Source organism: Haliotis rubra, unplaced genomic scaffold (genome assembly GCF_003918875.1).
Source record: "Haliotis rubra isolate DU_JTF1 unplaced genomic scaffold, ASM391887v1 Scf107, whole genome shotgun sequence".
NCBI lineage: Eukaryota > Metazoa > Mollusca > Gastropoda > Lepetellida > Haliotidae > Haliotis > Haliotis rubra.
The window spans coordinates 1,312,009-1,327,500 of NW_025764970.1; the positions used below are offsets into that span (position 1 = coordinate 1,312,009).

The 15,492-nt window shown below is 41.0% G+C and overlaps 1 protein-coding gene and 1 long non-coding RNA gene across 8 annotated transcripts in view; one reads left to right on the forward strand and one right to left on the reverse strand.

Moving 5' to 3' along the window:
* Nucleotides 1-905: 905 nt before the first annotated feature.
* LOC124279738 lies at nt 906-1,814 on the forward strand. 7 transcript variants are annotated; one of them, XR_006899466.1, is made up of 4 exons: nt 906-1,113; nt 1,150-1,329; nt 1,365-1,436; nt 1,624-1,814. It is a non-coding gene; the product is annotated as an uncharacterized LOC124279738 (long non-coding RNA). The 7 variants fall into 7 exon arrangements; XR_006899473.1 differs by having other exon boundaries at nt 1,659-1,814; XR_006899465.1 differs by having other exon boundaries at nt 906-1,005; nt 1,042-1,113; nt 1,150-1,436.
* A 6-nt stretch (nt 1,815-1,820) lies between these two features.
* Nucleotides 1,821-15,492, reverse strand: part of LOC124279726 (regulator of G-protein signaling 9-binding protein-like) — a 42,005-nt gene continuing 28,333 nt past the window's right edge. Inside the window, exons 4-7 of the mRNA XM_046715592.1 lie at nt 8,303-8,438; nt 7,258-7,355; nt 4,411-4,469; nt 1,821-3,497 (exon numbers count right to left, since the gene is read on the reverse strand). Coding sequence (XP_046571548.1) covers nt 3,372-3,497; nt 4,411-4,469; nt 7,258-7,355; nt 8,303-8,438 — 419 coding nt within the window. The 3' untranslated portion in view covers nt 1,821-3,371. The remainder of the gene's footprint in view (nt 3,498-4,410; nt 4,470-7,257; nt 7,356-8,302; nt 8,439-15,492) is intronic.

The following is a 15,492-nucleotide window of genomic DNA, read 5'->3' on the forward strand; positions in this document are numbered from 1 at the left end:
TATTCCGGGCATAAAACACTTTTTGGGAATCCTTACCTAAGGTCAAACCACTTTCGTAAGGAGGGCACAATTAAAAAAATGTGTGCATCTGTCGGAAGAGGATTAAGAAAAGCATCTTAAACGCTTCATGGCCTGGTTACAAATATTTAAAAATATGCTTTATCAGCTCACGTCGTATCTTAACGGACTGTAGGTTTGTGATGTACTTCAAATATCTGTTACGCCCTAAGGGAAAATTCACTCCGACTTAACAACGTAACAATGATTGAGAAAGTATTCATGCTTCCACAGTACTCAGGGTATCATCAGAAATTGGTGTAAAAGATAACATCAGTACTTATAGGATTGCTATACAAGCCAACCATGTCCAGATATATACTGTACAAGTATATAAGGATCATGAATATTTTGGAGTTTCTTTAAATGTTTATGGTATATAAATAATATTCCATGATGCCTATTATGGTTTGTCCAGTATATGTTTGTAGAAGTACTTTAAACGTCTTACACCTTTCTGACAAAAACAATAACAAAATATTGACATGAGAGCTAGAGTTCATAAACATATATTGACTGGAAGTAGTGGACGATAAAACGAAATTGATAGGAAACGAGTCTTTGACTTTGAAGGAATACTGTTTGTGTGTTGCTTGCATCTTGTGTTACGTGTACATATGATAGACTAAACTTACCTGTGAAAGAATAAGGCCAAGACATATTAGCTTCTTGTTTCGCCGAATACCTTAAAACAATACCATCAAAGGGCAAGGTAGTCACTTTTTAAGAAAGATATGAAATTACCATTTACTGAATGTAATCTTGCATTGTGACTGTAACCGTTTTCGTTACATTGTTTCCCGATCTGGGACATTCTGACGTGGTCTGCAATCGGATGTCGGCAGATCTTTGTGTAGTTGTAGCCGGCACTTATTTCTCTAATAGCTCAATTTCCAAGAATACAGCCACGGGGTACTGTAGCTCAACTGGCTAGAATACAGCCACGAGGTACTTCAGCTCAACTGGCTAGAAAACCGCCACGAGGTACTGTAGCTCAACTGGCTAGAACACAGCCACGAGGTACTGTAGCTCAACTGGCTAGAACACAGCCACGAGGTACTTCAAATCAACTGGCTAGAAAACAGCCGCAAGGTACTGTAGCTCAACTGGCTAGAATATTGCCACGAGGTACTGTAGCTCAACTGGCTAGAATATTGCCGCGAGGTACTGTAGCTCAACTGGCTAGAATATTGCCACGAGGTACTGTAGCTCAACTGGCACCAATATTGCCACGAGGTACTGTAGCTCAACTGGCTACAATATTGCCACGAGGTACTGTAGCTCAACTGGCTGAATATTGCTACGAGGTACTGTAGCTCAACTGGCTACAATATTGCCACGAGGTACTGTAGCTCAACTGGCTACAATATTGCCACGAGGTACTGTAGCTCAACTGGCTAGAATGCAGCCAAAGGTACTGTAGCTCAACTGGCTAGAATATTGCCCAAAAGGTACTGTAGCTCAACTGGCTACAATGCAGCCAAGAGGTACTGTAGCTCAACTGGCTAGAAGAACATTGCCACGAGGTGCTGTTGTTCAGCTCAACTGGAACAATATTGCCACGAGGTACTGTAGCTCAACTGGCAACAATATTGCCGCAGGTACTGTAGCTCAACTGGCTACAACACAGCCACGAGGTACTGTAGCTCAACTGGCTACAATATTGCCACGAGGTACTGTAGCTCAACTGGCTACAATATTGCCACGAGGTGCTGTTGTTCAAATGTTGACCACGAGGTAAAGCAGCTCAACTGGCTGCTGGCAATATACAATATTGTCCAGAGGGTTGAATTAGTACATTTGCAACTCTATGTATAAAACCATAAATGTTAAATTACAACGAAATGCAACCGACATAACATGTGCAACAGAAAAGGCCACATCACAGATATCTCCCTGTACAATGACGCACGCGTTGTCATACGAACATTGCTGTGTGCGGCGCTAAATAACCAACAAATAACGAAAAAACTTCAAAAATAATCAAAAGGGTCGACAGGTTAAATGTGAAAACTGTATGGAATCAAACTCTTCAGCGAAACATATGTGATCACTGTCAATACTGTCATAGGCCATGTGGGATCAAAGAAAATACAAGGATGGACAACGACCCATATGTTACTGCTTTGGAGAAAGGAGTTGTCCAAAATGATATACGGGCAAAATAAAGAAGGGTTATAAAAATATATCACACATGTTTGTGTCCGATGTGACACTGGAGTTGACTGGGCTGTTTTAAAGTATTCTTGTTTGTAACAAACTGGTTGTATATGTTCAGTGACTGTAGTACATTCAGTTGAACGAGGAAAAGTACGAGACAACGAGACCAGGACATACTGTTACAGATGAGGTGAGAAATGGAGCTTACGTTGCATCCGAAATTACTCCACATAAATACACCGACGTGAAATAACAGTCGTGTTTGGCTGTTTGTAGTAGTCCGACTGTTTCACAGTGCTAAACTACTGAGATACCATCCCGTTGTCAGGAGAACATACCGCCTCAAGGCGATCGCAGGCCATTGTTAGTTTATGTATTGCAGTTTGGTAAGTCGGAGGTGCTCAGTGCGTCCATTTCCTTCCGAAAAATGGCAAATACAGAGAACAAATAGTTCCGGGTCGCGTACTGCCAGAACTATACGTAGGTATATCACTCTTTGCAAACCTGTGATCACAAACTCACTCACAAACGTTTACCTTCGTTAGACTCCTACATTTGGCGTGCGATTAGGTCTCGGCATCCACGTATACATGTTTAGTCTGCATGTGTGCAACTTAGAACAATATTCATTTACTCACTGTAATACGCCGTAAAACAATATCACCGAACATGAATGAGTGAAACACAATCAGATGTTCTATGTCCTGTTTGTCAGTGTTGCGGAATGAGGAAATCACGTGATCACTCGGGGAACATGGCAACCCTGACTGGCACTTCAGTTGTAATACGCGGCCGCTCCGCCTATTCGGCCTATAGCTTCTTGAAAAGCATTGAAATGAAAAAATATATATAGCTGACTGGAATCTCGATTACAGTACCGGGATCCATACATTTGATTTCCACTGAGCCTTCCGAATCCGACGAATATTGCGCATGCCTCAAGATCAACAATATTTACAGGTCCTACCGTTGATTTTCAGCACGTTTATCTAGACAGGCACCCACCCTAGTCAGACATTCCCCTTTGCGCCAAAGCCCCGGATTTTCCGGAAGTTGTCAGTTTGCGGCTACTCCGTCAATGGTTCGGTTCATAACAGCAAAGACCAACACAGTAATGACACAACAGGGTGACAGATAACTGAGATTTGCCATAATCACTGGCCGCCATGGAGAAAGCCCACTAGCAGTCCGACCACACTGGAACAGAGGATAGCGGCTGACATGGTAACCAAGGCGACACATAGGCATTTTCTTCTGAAGGAACTTTCGCTGGAAGAAATCTGCAAATACAATACATAAATATGTAAATGTCGGTTCCGCCGATCATTCATACAGGATCGTCCGAAGTAGTCTTGCTAGCCTAATGCTAAGTATATGAATATATGTAATGTTGATAGAAACCAAAAACTCCTTAAAAGTTGAAAAGTGATCAGTGCGATTCAGATTCCTGAAGCTGAGGAAATCTAGACTTACTTCGTTTGGGGCTTTCGATTTCAAAAGAGGTAGGCAAAAATATAAACTTCACAGAGGCTTGTAACACTAAATCATGGCATAGAGGTATAAAATGTCACTGCCTTAGCAACGAAGAAAAGGGGCTCGTGGGTCCCATCGGTTACAATATATCCCTTGTTGCTATTTTATGCGTTACAAGCCCATGTGCTTGTCTTTTCAGGATTGCATTTTGATTAGTTTATCGATGACTTAATACCTGATACATTGGGTTTGAATCATTGTGATCTGCCATCGAAGGCTAGACAGGTCAACGAAACATAAACCCGATGCGGCATTCCCAACATGGTATTCGTTGTTCTGCCATACTACCATGTGTTGTAAAGTACAGCCCCTGTCTACGCCATGAACCATGTGTCTTATAGCGTATACAGGATGTTTCATACCAAGTACTACGTGTTCTGTACCATATAATAAAATGCCCTATGGCTGGCTGTCTGGTCACTGGTCTTATACTTTTGAAACAAAATATGCTATTGCACATACCAAATGTCCTATTTCAAAAACCGCCAGTCCTATGTCATAAGCCCTGAGCCCTATACTATACATGCAACATGTTATATTCCACATACCATGTACATGAACCAAATGTTCCAGGTCATAAACTTGTGCAATATTTATCGCCTTTTATGTTGTGAATGATATACTACAATCATGCCCACATATACGACATTGTATACCTACTGGTGATATCTCCACCACAGACTCGGCATCGCTGTTGGTACTGATAGATTTGCCACAATCTGTCAAATAGAAGGTGAAAGTATTTTACCGGCTAGTATGTTTAGGGACCGTTCATATATATTATGGCGTGATGATAGTTTTTATGGAGAAGCATGTACGCTGTGAATGACCTCCCTAAAATTTATGTACGAAGTAAGTGCATATGTCCTGATGCAGCCGTGATATCATAACGACGATATGCAGGATGAAACCTTCACAGGTTGAAACGCTGACAACAAAATAATGCGCCGTTTCACAAAGGCCAATTTAAGTCTGACTTTGTCAACGAATACACCCACTCCAAAAATACTAAAATATGAAATACATGTACAATGAAAATGAAAAGCATCGTGTTTGTAATGAGGGTGCTTCAGCGAGGTATTTGATTTAGAAGCTTCCTTTCATCCAAATGATGATTTCGAGTCTGTTAGGGTGAAGTGGTATTCGAATCTATTAGGGTGAAGTGGTATTCGAATCTATTAGGGTGAAGTGGTATTCGAATCTATTAGGGTGAAGTGGTATTCGAGTCAATGGCTGCACTATGGTATATATCCGCCCATTCACTAGTTGAGTATTCAATGTGTCTGTAAAACAATAGACAACACTGTATGTTCAGTACTAGAACGTGGCACTATGTTATAACTATGCAGATCACTCTCATTCTATATTACTGTTATTTAACGTATTTAGGTTCAGTGTATTGTATATCTCAGTTCTAGTTTTACTAATACCCTGGGACTCGTGAACATCCGGGTAATAATCGGTCTTCAGCCACCCGTGCTTGTCGTAAGAGGCGACTAACGGTATCGGGTGGTCAGGCTCTCTGACTTGGTTGACACATGACATCGTATCCCAATTGCGTAGACTGATGCTCATGCTGTTGATCACTGGATTGTCTGGTACAGACTCGATTATTTAGAGACCGCCGCCATATAGCTGGAATATTGCTGAGTGAGGCGTAAACCTAAACTCACTCACTCACTACTAATATCCTGGACCCATTCAACTCTGTGTCGATGACCATGATGCCAATCAATGGATTGTCACTTCCAGACAATTATCTATAACAGATTAATTTTTAAATTATTACTATCGATTATTAACCGATCGCCGTGATTTAGCTGATGTGCTGCATCCAATAACTAGAGGTAAACATGTTCGGCCGTCATGCCAAGGGCGCGAGTTCAATTCCTAAAGGTGCAATGCTAAGAGTCTCATTTCCTGTGTCCCACGCCATGATGTGTGTCTGGGATACTGAGAAAAGGGATGTAAAACCTTACACTCACTCCACTCACTCACTCACTCCACAGCTTCATTCAAATGTAACGACTTGGGAAGAAGCCATCCAATCACGTGACAAGGGAATTGTAAGACAAGATGAAGGTGGCGACCTCCCAAATAAAGTCCTGATGGGTACATGATATGTATTATTACAGAGTTGATATAATACCGTAGACAGAGGAGGACACAGTTAAATACACCCGAGACCGTTATGGCTCTACGTGCATTTCATAGTCTAGACGAATAATTATTATATTTAAAGCCACAATATATTCGCATTGAGTAGAATTTTAGTCGAAGAGCACAGTGATGATCAATCTTTATTATGGACACAATGTTCTGTTCGTGGCTGTCATATGATAATGTTAATTCAGGCCCCAAACTCAGGAGGCGGACTATTCATATACATCCTGGGGTCACATTGCTACAACAACTATACATTTACTTGATAATCTAAATGATACATTTAATTAATTCTCTCATTAATGAGAACATGGAGTTGAGAAATCATAGGATTGCTTCTACGGCAGCGGACACTACGTTGCATGGCTGGGTTGTTGTTTAACGCCGCACTCAGCAATGTTCCTCCTATATCGCAGCGGTCTGTAAATAATCGTGTCTGGACCAGACAATCCAGTGATCAACAGCATGACGAAACAGTTACAATGGGTTGAAATATATATGCTCAATTCTAAAAGAAACGCACAAACTACTTGGACATGTATATCTTAGCACGCGCACGGTGCTGATGTCACGTGACTTGTTATTTTCGACGACCTCTTATCTGTTAATGGAAAATTTAAAGGAAATTCCTTTGCCGTGCTACCAAGGAAACAAGTGAGTGATATAATGAGTATCGCACCGCGGGGGGTATCCGTGATGGTCCAGGTTAGAACTGGTCTTCGTCAACCCACGCTTGTCGTAAGAGGCGACTAAACTGGTCGCGGACTTAGTTGATGCTTACCATTGTATCCCAGTTACTTAAATCGAACATCATGATGCCAATCAATGGATTGTCAGGTCCAGACAATTATATTGAACATATATAATTTTAAAAATTATGATTACCGATTATTAATAGATCGCCGTCATTTAGCTGGCATGCTGCGTTAAGCAACAAACAAACAGATGCATTGCATGCAGTGTGACCAGCATTCTTCCAGGGTGTCTGGCACCAGTCTTATGCTATTATTAGACTACCGGTGCTGGTGCTGTCCATTGTGACGTCAAACAATCCACAAAGGTAAATATAAAGATGTCGGTTCAACTGATCTCATATTTCCCATCAAATACAAAATGTCTCTTTCTTTAGTTCATTTCTTTGATATCAGGAACATTTAGGTAAGGAAATTGTAAATACAACATTAATAATTATGGTTTAAATAGAACTATACTCCCTTTAATAAAACATAAACACCGTAGAATGCTAAGTTTTGATTATCTGCGGAAACAAGTTCCATTATGTAAATTAGCGATGAATGGATCACTGAAATTCACCGACGATCGAAGACCAGATCTGGTTCTCACCCAAGTTGTCCGTGGTAGTTTCCGGCTCGATGTCCCAGGGCTGAACGTCCATAGTCTGGCTGGCAGTATATAATATCTCGCGGATATCACGTGCCGCCCTGCAAGAAAACACATCTAGACACCAAATGGGAACATAGGAAAAAATGATACAACATGTTGCGAAACATGATTTGGATTCTCGATCACATCAACAAAACTTTAGAAACAAGCATGACATAAATGATAAAACATTTAAACCAAACGCCCATTTAAACATTATTTACGATATTTAAAGGCATTCTGTTATTATGGAGAAAGGCCAATATAGGTTAAAGTGGAGAAGGCCAGCGTGAAGCAGGTCAGAGATGAGTGCTGCAGAATATCTTGAAATGGGCAGCATGTTACTGAACAAAGTGCAGCAGGCTGTAACGCTAAGTTTCAGCAGATCACCGAACAAAGTGCATCAGGTGATATAGTGCAAAGCGGGTGGTGTGGTAGCCTAGTGGTTAAGGCGTTCGCTCGTCACGCTGAAGACCCGGGTTCGATTCACCAGATGGGCACAATGTGTGAAGCCCATTTTTGGTGTCTCCCGCGTGATATTGCTGGAATATTTCTAAAATTGGAGTAAAACCATACTCACCCTCTATAGTACAAAACGCCTCAGTGAGTGAGTTTAGTCCGACGCCGATTTTAGCTATATTCCAGCAGCGGGGGACACCAGACATGGGCTTCACACATTGTATCCATGTGGGGAATCGAACCCGGGTCTTCTGCCTGACCAGCGAACGCTTTAACCACTAGGCTACCCACCGCCGAAAGCGTGTCCGGCTACAGATGGTGGGGCCGCCATATAGCTGGAATATTGCTGAGTGCGGCGTAAAACTAAACTCACTCACCCACTCACTCACAGATGGTGGGATGAGGTGAAGCCAGCGATGGTGCTGTAGTGCGTGCTATGATCAACTGGATCCAACAAGATGTAGGTCGAAGAGAAGGAAATAAAGATGTTCACGGTCAATGTATAATGGATAAAGATTTATATTCGTCGTTTTCCAGTCTCACGTACCTCTCAAGGCGGAGTAGTTCCTCTTTTTCCATGACCCGCTTGTCTGCTGTGGGCGTGTCCAACTGTTCCACCGCCAGACACGCCTTATATGGTATGACAGGTTCACATACACCCGTTTTGATTAAAACTGTTATACCTGCAGAATCAAAGGGTTTTCTTAAGACAGAGAATATAAATCATATACATATTTGGTTAGGGTTATATATAACTTTCTATAATATAATATATGAAGTTCTTTGGGATTTTTTCAGTGACCATCATGAAAGAAATGGGTGATCACGAACTTATAACAAGGTCAGCATTAGTGTTGTATACTGTACATAAGTGCACAGCATCTGAAAGGTATTGAATTGAAACAAACATCTGTGAAAATGAGTTTCTGCAAATAGGTTTGAGACATGTAACGGGTGGAAGGTGGCTGTTGATGATTCTTTAGTTTAAAACAGAAACTGTTGTTAGAGTTTGGTACATCTTACAATGGCTATTGTAATGCGCCTTTGTCACTACACCGAGTTGTTTCCGGGTTGCAACTGGTCTACGACAACCTATGTGTACACTCAGTAATTTTCCAGCTACATAACGGCGGTCTGTAAACAATTGAGTACCAGACAATCAACAGTGATCAACACCGTGAGCATCGGTCCACGCAATTGCGATACGGTGACATGTGTCAACCAAGTCAGAGAGCCTGACCACCCGATGCCGTTAGTCGCCTCTTAGGACAAGCATCTGTTGCAGAAGACCATTTCTAACCCGAATCTTCACGGGTCTTCACAACCTATGCCTGTTGTAAGGTTCAAGTGAATGTATTGGGAGTTCAGACTCGGTCACGTGGTTGATTGCCGGTCTTCGTATCCTGCTGGTGGCGATTGTTGCTGCCAATGTCAGTCACTGGATTGTCTGGTCAGGCCGGAACCATGTAACTGGTATATTGCTCAGTTAGGCATAACACAATATCAGGCTTTTGGTATTGTTTAAGTACCGTATGTCTCGACTTTAACACCGATATCTGGCATTCGTGTTTGCGCATGCGTGTATGCGTGTGTGCGTGTGTGCGTGTGTGCGTGTTTGTTGAAGGTTTGTACCGTGATTTGACGTAGTGTATCTTGTCACTGTGTCTCAGGCTAACAAAATATACCTTTTTTCGTTTTCCATAAACGTGTTTAGCATTTTACTGTACTGACACAGCGATCCCGTTGAGACGTATGTTTACATACAGAAGGTACATTTTCGGGTTTAGTTTCAAACCTATTACCTGTGACCACTCAACACAAAGAATGACATATGTGGTCGCGAATGGCGTTTTTTCATTGGTTACGTTTCATCATTTACGAACCGGCCAGTCGTTCGATTTTTCCCGGAATCGGTCACAGGAATGTTGTCGTAGGAATTGACGAGTACGTAAACAGACTGCCATTAACCTGATGGAGCACACTTTCCCCTATCAATAAACCGCTAATTGCCTTATCACGCCCAGGAACTCCTGATTATTTCAGTAGACTATTGTGCACACATAATGCGCGATGCGAGTGGTGTATAAATATTCCTCTTAATTAATCGTCAGTTATGGAAGCTGACATCTATCCTATGTAAATATCATCTCACACATACTCGTACAAAACATGTCAAAGATGAAGTTTGCTACCATCAGCAGCTGACGTATTCAGAGTCTAGTAAAGAACAGATGGACCAATCGTGTTATCACCACACTTCGCATTTCGCTGTAGGTTCAATGACCAGATGGATCCAGAGTCATTCAAGACCATCTTCCTGAGACTGACGTCATCATGCACTAGTGTTCTTCTTCCAACCCTTGATGTACCGGAGCAAACATGCTTACGCATGTACGCACGCACGCGCGAGCACACGCAGAGGTTGAAGCCATTAGATCAAACTGATCGGAATCACAACATCTGCTGTTCATTGCAAATGTCGAAACTGTCAATTATAGTTATTGATCTTTCTCGCTGGCCGCAGTACTGGTTAGAACAGCCTTCACCTTCATCGGGGCATTTTCTCTGTGTCATGAACTTGTAGGAACAGGTATACATATACATGCTAACTAGTGGTATCTAGCATCAGGCACTGTATCTGAATATACATGCTAACCAGTGGTATCTAGCATCAGGCACTGTATCTGAATATACATGCTAACCAGTGGTATCTAGCATCAGGCACTGTATCTGAATATACATGTTAACCAGTGGTATCTAGCATCAGGCACTGTATCTGAATATACATCAGGCACTGTATAACCAGTGGTATCTAGCATCAGGCGCTGTATCTGAATATACATGTTATCTAGCATCACCAGTGGTATCTAGCATCAGGCACTGTATCTGAATATACATGCTAACCAGTGGTATCTAGCATCAGGCACTGTATCTGAATATACATGCTAACCAGTGGTATCTAGCATCAGGCACTGTATCTGAATATACATGTTAACCAGTGATATCTAGCATCAGGCAATGTATCTGAATATACATGTTAACCAGTGATATCTAGCATCAGGCGCTGTATCTGAATATACATGTTAACCAGTGGTATCTAGCATCAGGCAATGTATCTGAATATACATGTTAACCAGTGATATCTAGCATCAGGCGCTGTATCTGAATATACATGTTAACCAGTGGTATCTAGCATCAGGCACTGTATCTGAATATACATGTTAACCAGTGGTATCTAGCATCAGGCAATGTATCTGAATATACATGTTAACCAGTGATATCTAGCATCAGGCACTGTATCTGAATATACATGTTAACCAGTGGTATCTAGCATCAGGCACTGTATCTGAATATACATGTTAACTAGTGGTATCTAGCATCAGGCACTGTATCTGAATATACATGTTAACCAGTGATATCTAGCATCAGGCACTGTATCTGAATATACATGTTAACCAGTGGTATCTAGCATCAGGCACTGTATCTGAATATACATGTTAACCAGTGGTATCTAGCATCAGGCAATGTATCTGAATACACATGTTAACCAGTGGTATCTAGCATCAGGCACTGTATCTGAATATACATGTTAACCAGTGATATCTAGCATCAGGCACTGTATCTGAATACACATGTTAACCAGTGATATCTAGCATCAGGCACTGTATCTGAATATACATGTTAACCAGTGATATCTAGCATCAGGCACTGTATCTGAATATACATGTTAACCAGTGATATCTAGCATCAGGCATTGTATCTGTATCTGAATATACATGTTAACCAGTGGATATCTAGCATCAGGCAATGTATCTGAATATACATGTTAACCAGTGATATCTAGCATCAGGCACTGTATCTGAATATACATGTTATCTGAATATACAGTTAACCAGTGATATCTAGCATCAGGCACTGTATCTGAATATACATGTTAACCACCGATATCTAGCATCAGGCACTGTATCTGAATATACATGTTAACCAGTGATATCTAGCATCAGGCGCTGTATCTGAATATACATGTTAACCACTGATATCTAGCATCAGGCAATGTATCTGAATACACATGTTGTATCTAGAGGCATATCTGAATATACATGTTAACCAGTGATATCTAGCATCAGGCAATGTATCTGAATATACATGTTAACCAGTGATATCTAGCATCAGGCAATGTATCTGAATATACATGTTAACCAGTGATATCTAGCATCAGGCAATGTATCTGAATATACATGTTAACCAGTGATATCTAGCATCAGGCAATGTATCTGAATATACATGTTAACCACCGTGGTATCTAGCATCAGGCACTGTATCTGAATACACATGTTAACCAGTGATATCTAGCATCAGGCACTGTATCTGAATATACATGTTAACCAGTGATATCTAGCATCAGGCACTGTATCTGAATATACATGTTAACCAGTGGTATCTAGCATCAGGCACTGTATCTGAATATACATGTTAACCAGTGGTATCTAGCATTAGGCAATGTATCTGAATATACATGTTAACCAGTGATATCTAGCATCAGGCAATGTATCTGAATATACATGTTAACTAGTGGCATCTAGCATCAGGCAATGTATCTGAATATACATGTTAACCACCGATATCTAGGATCAGGCACTGTATCTGAATATTGTTTGTGTGGTTTATTGTCTCTTTGAAACATAAATGTGACAATCAAACGTAAGTGCCGATTGGTCTAACACAGCGTTGCTATGCTGGTATACGACAAGCACTTCCGCCATTAAATAACAGTTTGTGAATTTTCACTCAGTCTCCGAGAACCTTCTTCTGATTAAAACAGACTGAGCCAGGGTTGTTAACAAACCTACTACGGGACTTGTATTATCGTTCCTTCCGTAGAAGGTCGATGCTTTCTTAATTAATGTACTCGGATAAAGGGGTCGCATTACCAAGATGAAACACGTAATGGATTACCGATCGACAGATTGTCCAAGATCCCGTCCATTTTCAGATGTTTGACTGCTTAATTACCTCAGACTATGATGACACTGGTATGATCTCTCAGTACTGGGACCACGTGCAGCTTCCGCATCAACGGTAATCAGTATTCGCTCAAGGAAGGAATCTGTATCTTATATTTACAGGAATAAATTTGCTACCACAGCAGTCATAGATTTTAAAATGGTTCTTTCTAAATCGGCCCTGTTTTCAAATTAGCTTATATGCGGCCAGTATATAGAGGTTCTTAACATATCATATGAAATCATTATGGTATTCGTAGGCATTCCGGGTGAGAATAAAAGTCACTTGCAGCCTTAGTGTGTTGTGTGACGCCCCTCCAAATCCCCGGATGTTGGGCTTGGGATAACTTGGACCTCCATAACACTCTGGGGTGCCGGTGTACTAAGCAGCCCCAGCGCTACGACTATCGTACGTGGTATGTGATTTACGATTAGCTTACCGCGAAGATCACGTTGAGAGGGAGAGAGAGAGTGAGTGAGTGTAGTTGTCACGTGATCACGTTAACACACGTGTGCATATATTTACACCAGGAACATTTGCACTATACCCGATCCGTCGAATTTCTGATTTCAAAGTAGTGAAATGCATTCGACGGATGTGCACTGTGATCTTAACTATTAAATTAGTTATCCAAACATTGGATCATACCAAGAAAAAGACGCAAGGGGTGTTGGGTGGTTTTTGACTCTCTGTATGTTTTTACTGTTGTGCTTATCTTTGCCTACTCATATGATACAATGAGAAATTGATGCAATAAATATATGCCTGGACTCTCTTTATTTTTGTACTTTTGTAGAAAACTGAAATTGATGCATTAACCCTTGTCTTATGGAGGCTATAAATATTGTGATAGAATCGCTTAGTGGTAAACTATCTTAATGGGACGTCGGGTAATCTTCAATTGACCATTTTCCTTTTTAAAAATCAGGTTTAAGATTTAGAAAGAATTTCCATTATAAACTAGTTGTATTATTGCACATACCCTACTGGGGACTGATGGGGTCCATACAGACCCCACTGACAAATCCTTGACCAGCATTTAGAATTGCTCAAGGCAATCAGATTCATTAACCTTTTTTCGTGTCTTCTCACTTGTGTGCCTAGAGCACATTCTAAATGGATTAACAAAACTTATTTGAACTTATGCAACGGGAGCGTGGTGGTGATCACTCTGATGAAAGTGATGGAGGATCTGATGAAGATTATCAACCATCTGAAGGATCTGAGAGCACAGAATCCGACTGTGACCTAGAGGATGACGCTACTTCCAACTCTGACAAGGAGACTGATGATCAAATACAAGCTCCTGACAGGTATTTCAGCTGTGATGGAAGACAGTGGTTCAAGGACCCAATGCCATGAGCTCGAACGCCTCAGAGAAATATTATTCGCCAGCTGAATGGAAAAGTCACCAATCAAAATCCAGTGGAAGCATACACTTTGTATGTCTGTCCTGAAATTGTTGACGATATTGTCAAATGGACAAATATGTTTGCTGAAACTAAGCTTGGCACACGGTGGAAGCATACGCTTTGTATGTCTGTCCTGAAATTGTTGTCGATATTGTCAAATGGACAAATATGTTTGCTGAAACTAAGCTTGGCACACGGTGGAAGCGAAACTATTTAAGAAAACATCAGAGGCCATATAACTATTATATGGTCTCTGAAAACATGTAGTCTAATCCAATACAAGCCGACCCCTTAATTAATGAACTTGGACTCTCCCAGTGTGTTAACACGTTCTCAAATGCGACCGATTAGCACAGAACCACTCAAGCATGATTGGAAGGATCGGCAACGCTGACTGTTCAAAATTCGACGGATTAGGCCGTAACCCAGATTTACATTGTATTTATATGCTATCGTGTTAAAGTTCATCGCAACGCCAGAATATAATATAACCCATACATTTGTGATTTGACAATACCAATCAAATACGCAACATTTCTGTAGTTCAGTATACATCAAGAGCAAAATTCATACGGACATTAAAAGCTGGGCGGTCAGTGTGTTTCAAGGAGCTCAAAATCAAACACACGTTGCCGCGAGTGACGTGTTCAGTTGGACATTGACAAGAAGACATGTCCGTGTTGGTGCCGTGACTGATGAACTGGTGGGCACTACATCATTCACATACCTTACGTACACAGCTTAGTTAGCTTTCACCCAGTACATTAATGTTATGTTAATATTTACACACACATACGTATGTATGATTGCACTTACGTTGAGTAAACGTTGTAATATGAACGGGATATTAGTGGCCACTGTTAGCAGTATTTACATCAGTATGCAAGTATTAAGATATGGAAAAGAATTATATTAACAACGATTTTGTATGGCTGTGTATCACTACCCAATCTCCATGGTAAAGATCTTGAACTAACTGAAAGCACTCAGCGCTACTTTGCCAGGATTGTACAAGGTTTTGATAAACGCTCTCCTACTGATGCCACCATTGCTGATCTAGGACTCTGGAGCATGGTTGGCTAAATGCAGACTACAGCTGCTTGGGCGTCTCTGTAACATATCATGTGGCCCAATCTGTAAAACAATCTTTTCTGCTATTACGTCACTCCATTAATCTCATACCAAGAACTTAGACAATTTATGTGGTGTACAGCTTTCAAAAGCTAGGAAATATAACTTGCTTCATTATGTATTCAACTACATCTGCACAGGAGAATTCCCGGCGAAACATAAGCGGAGAAAGATTGTAGTAAATGAAATA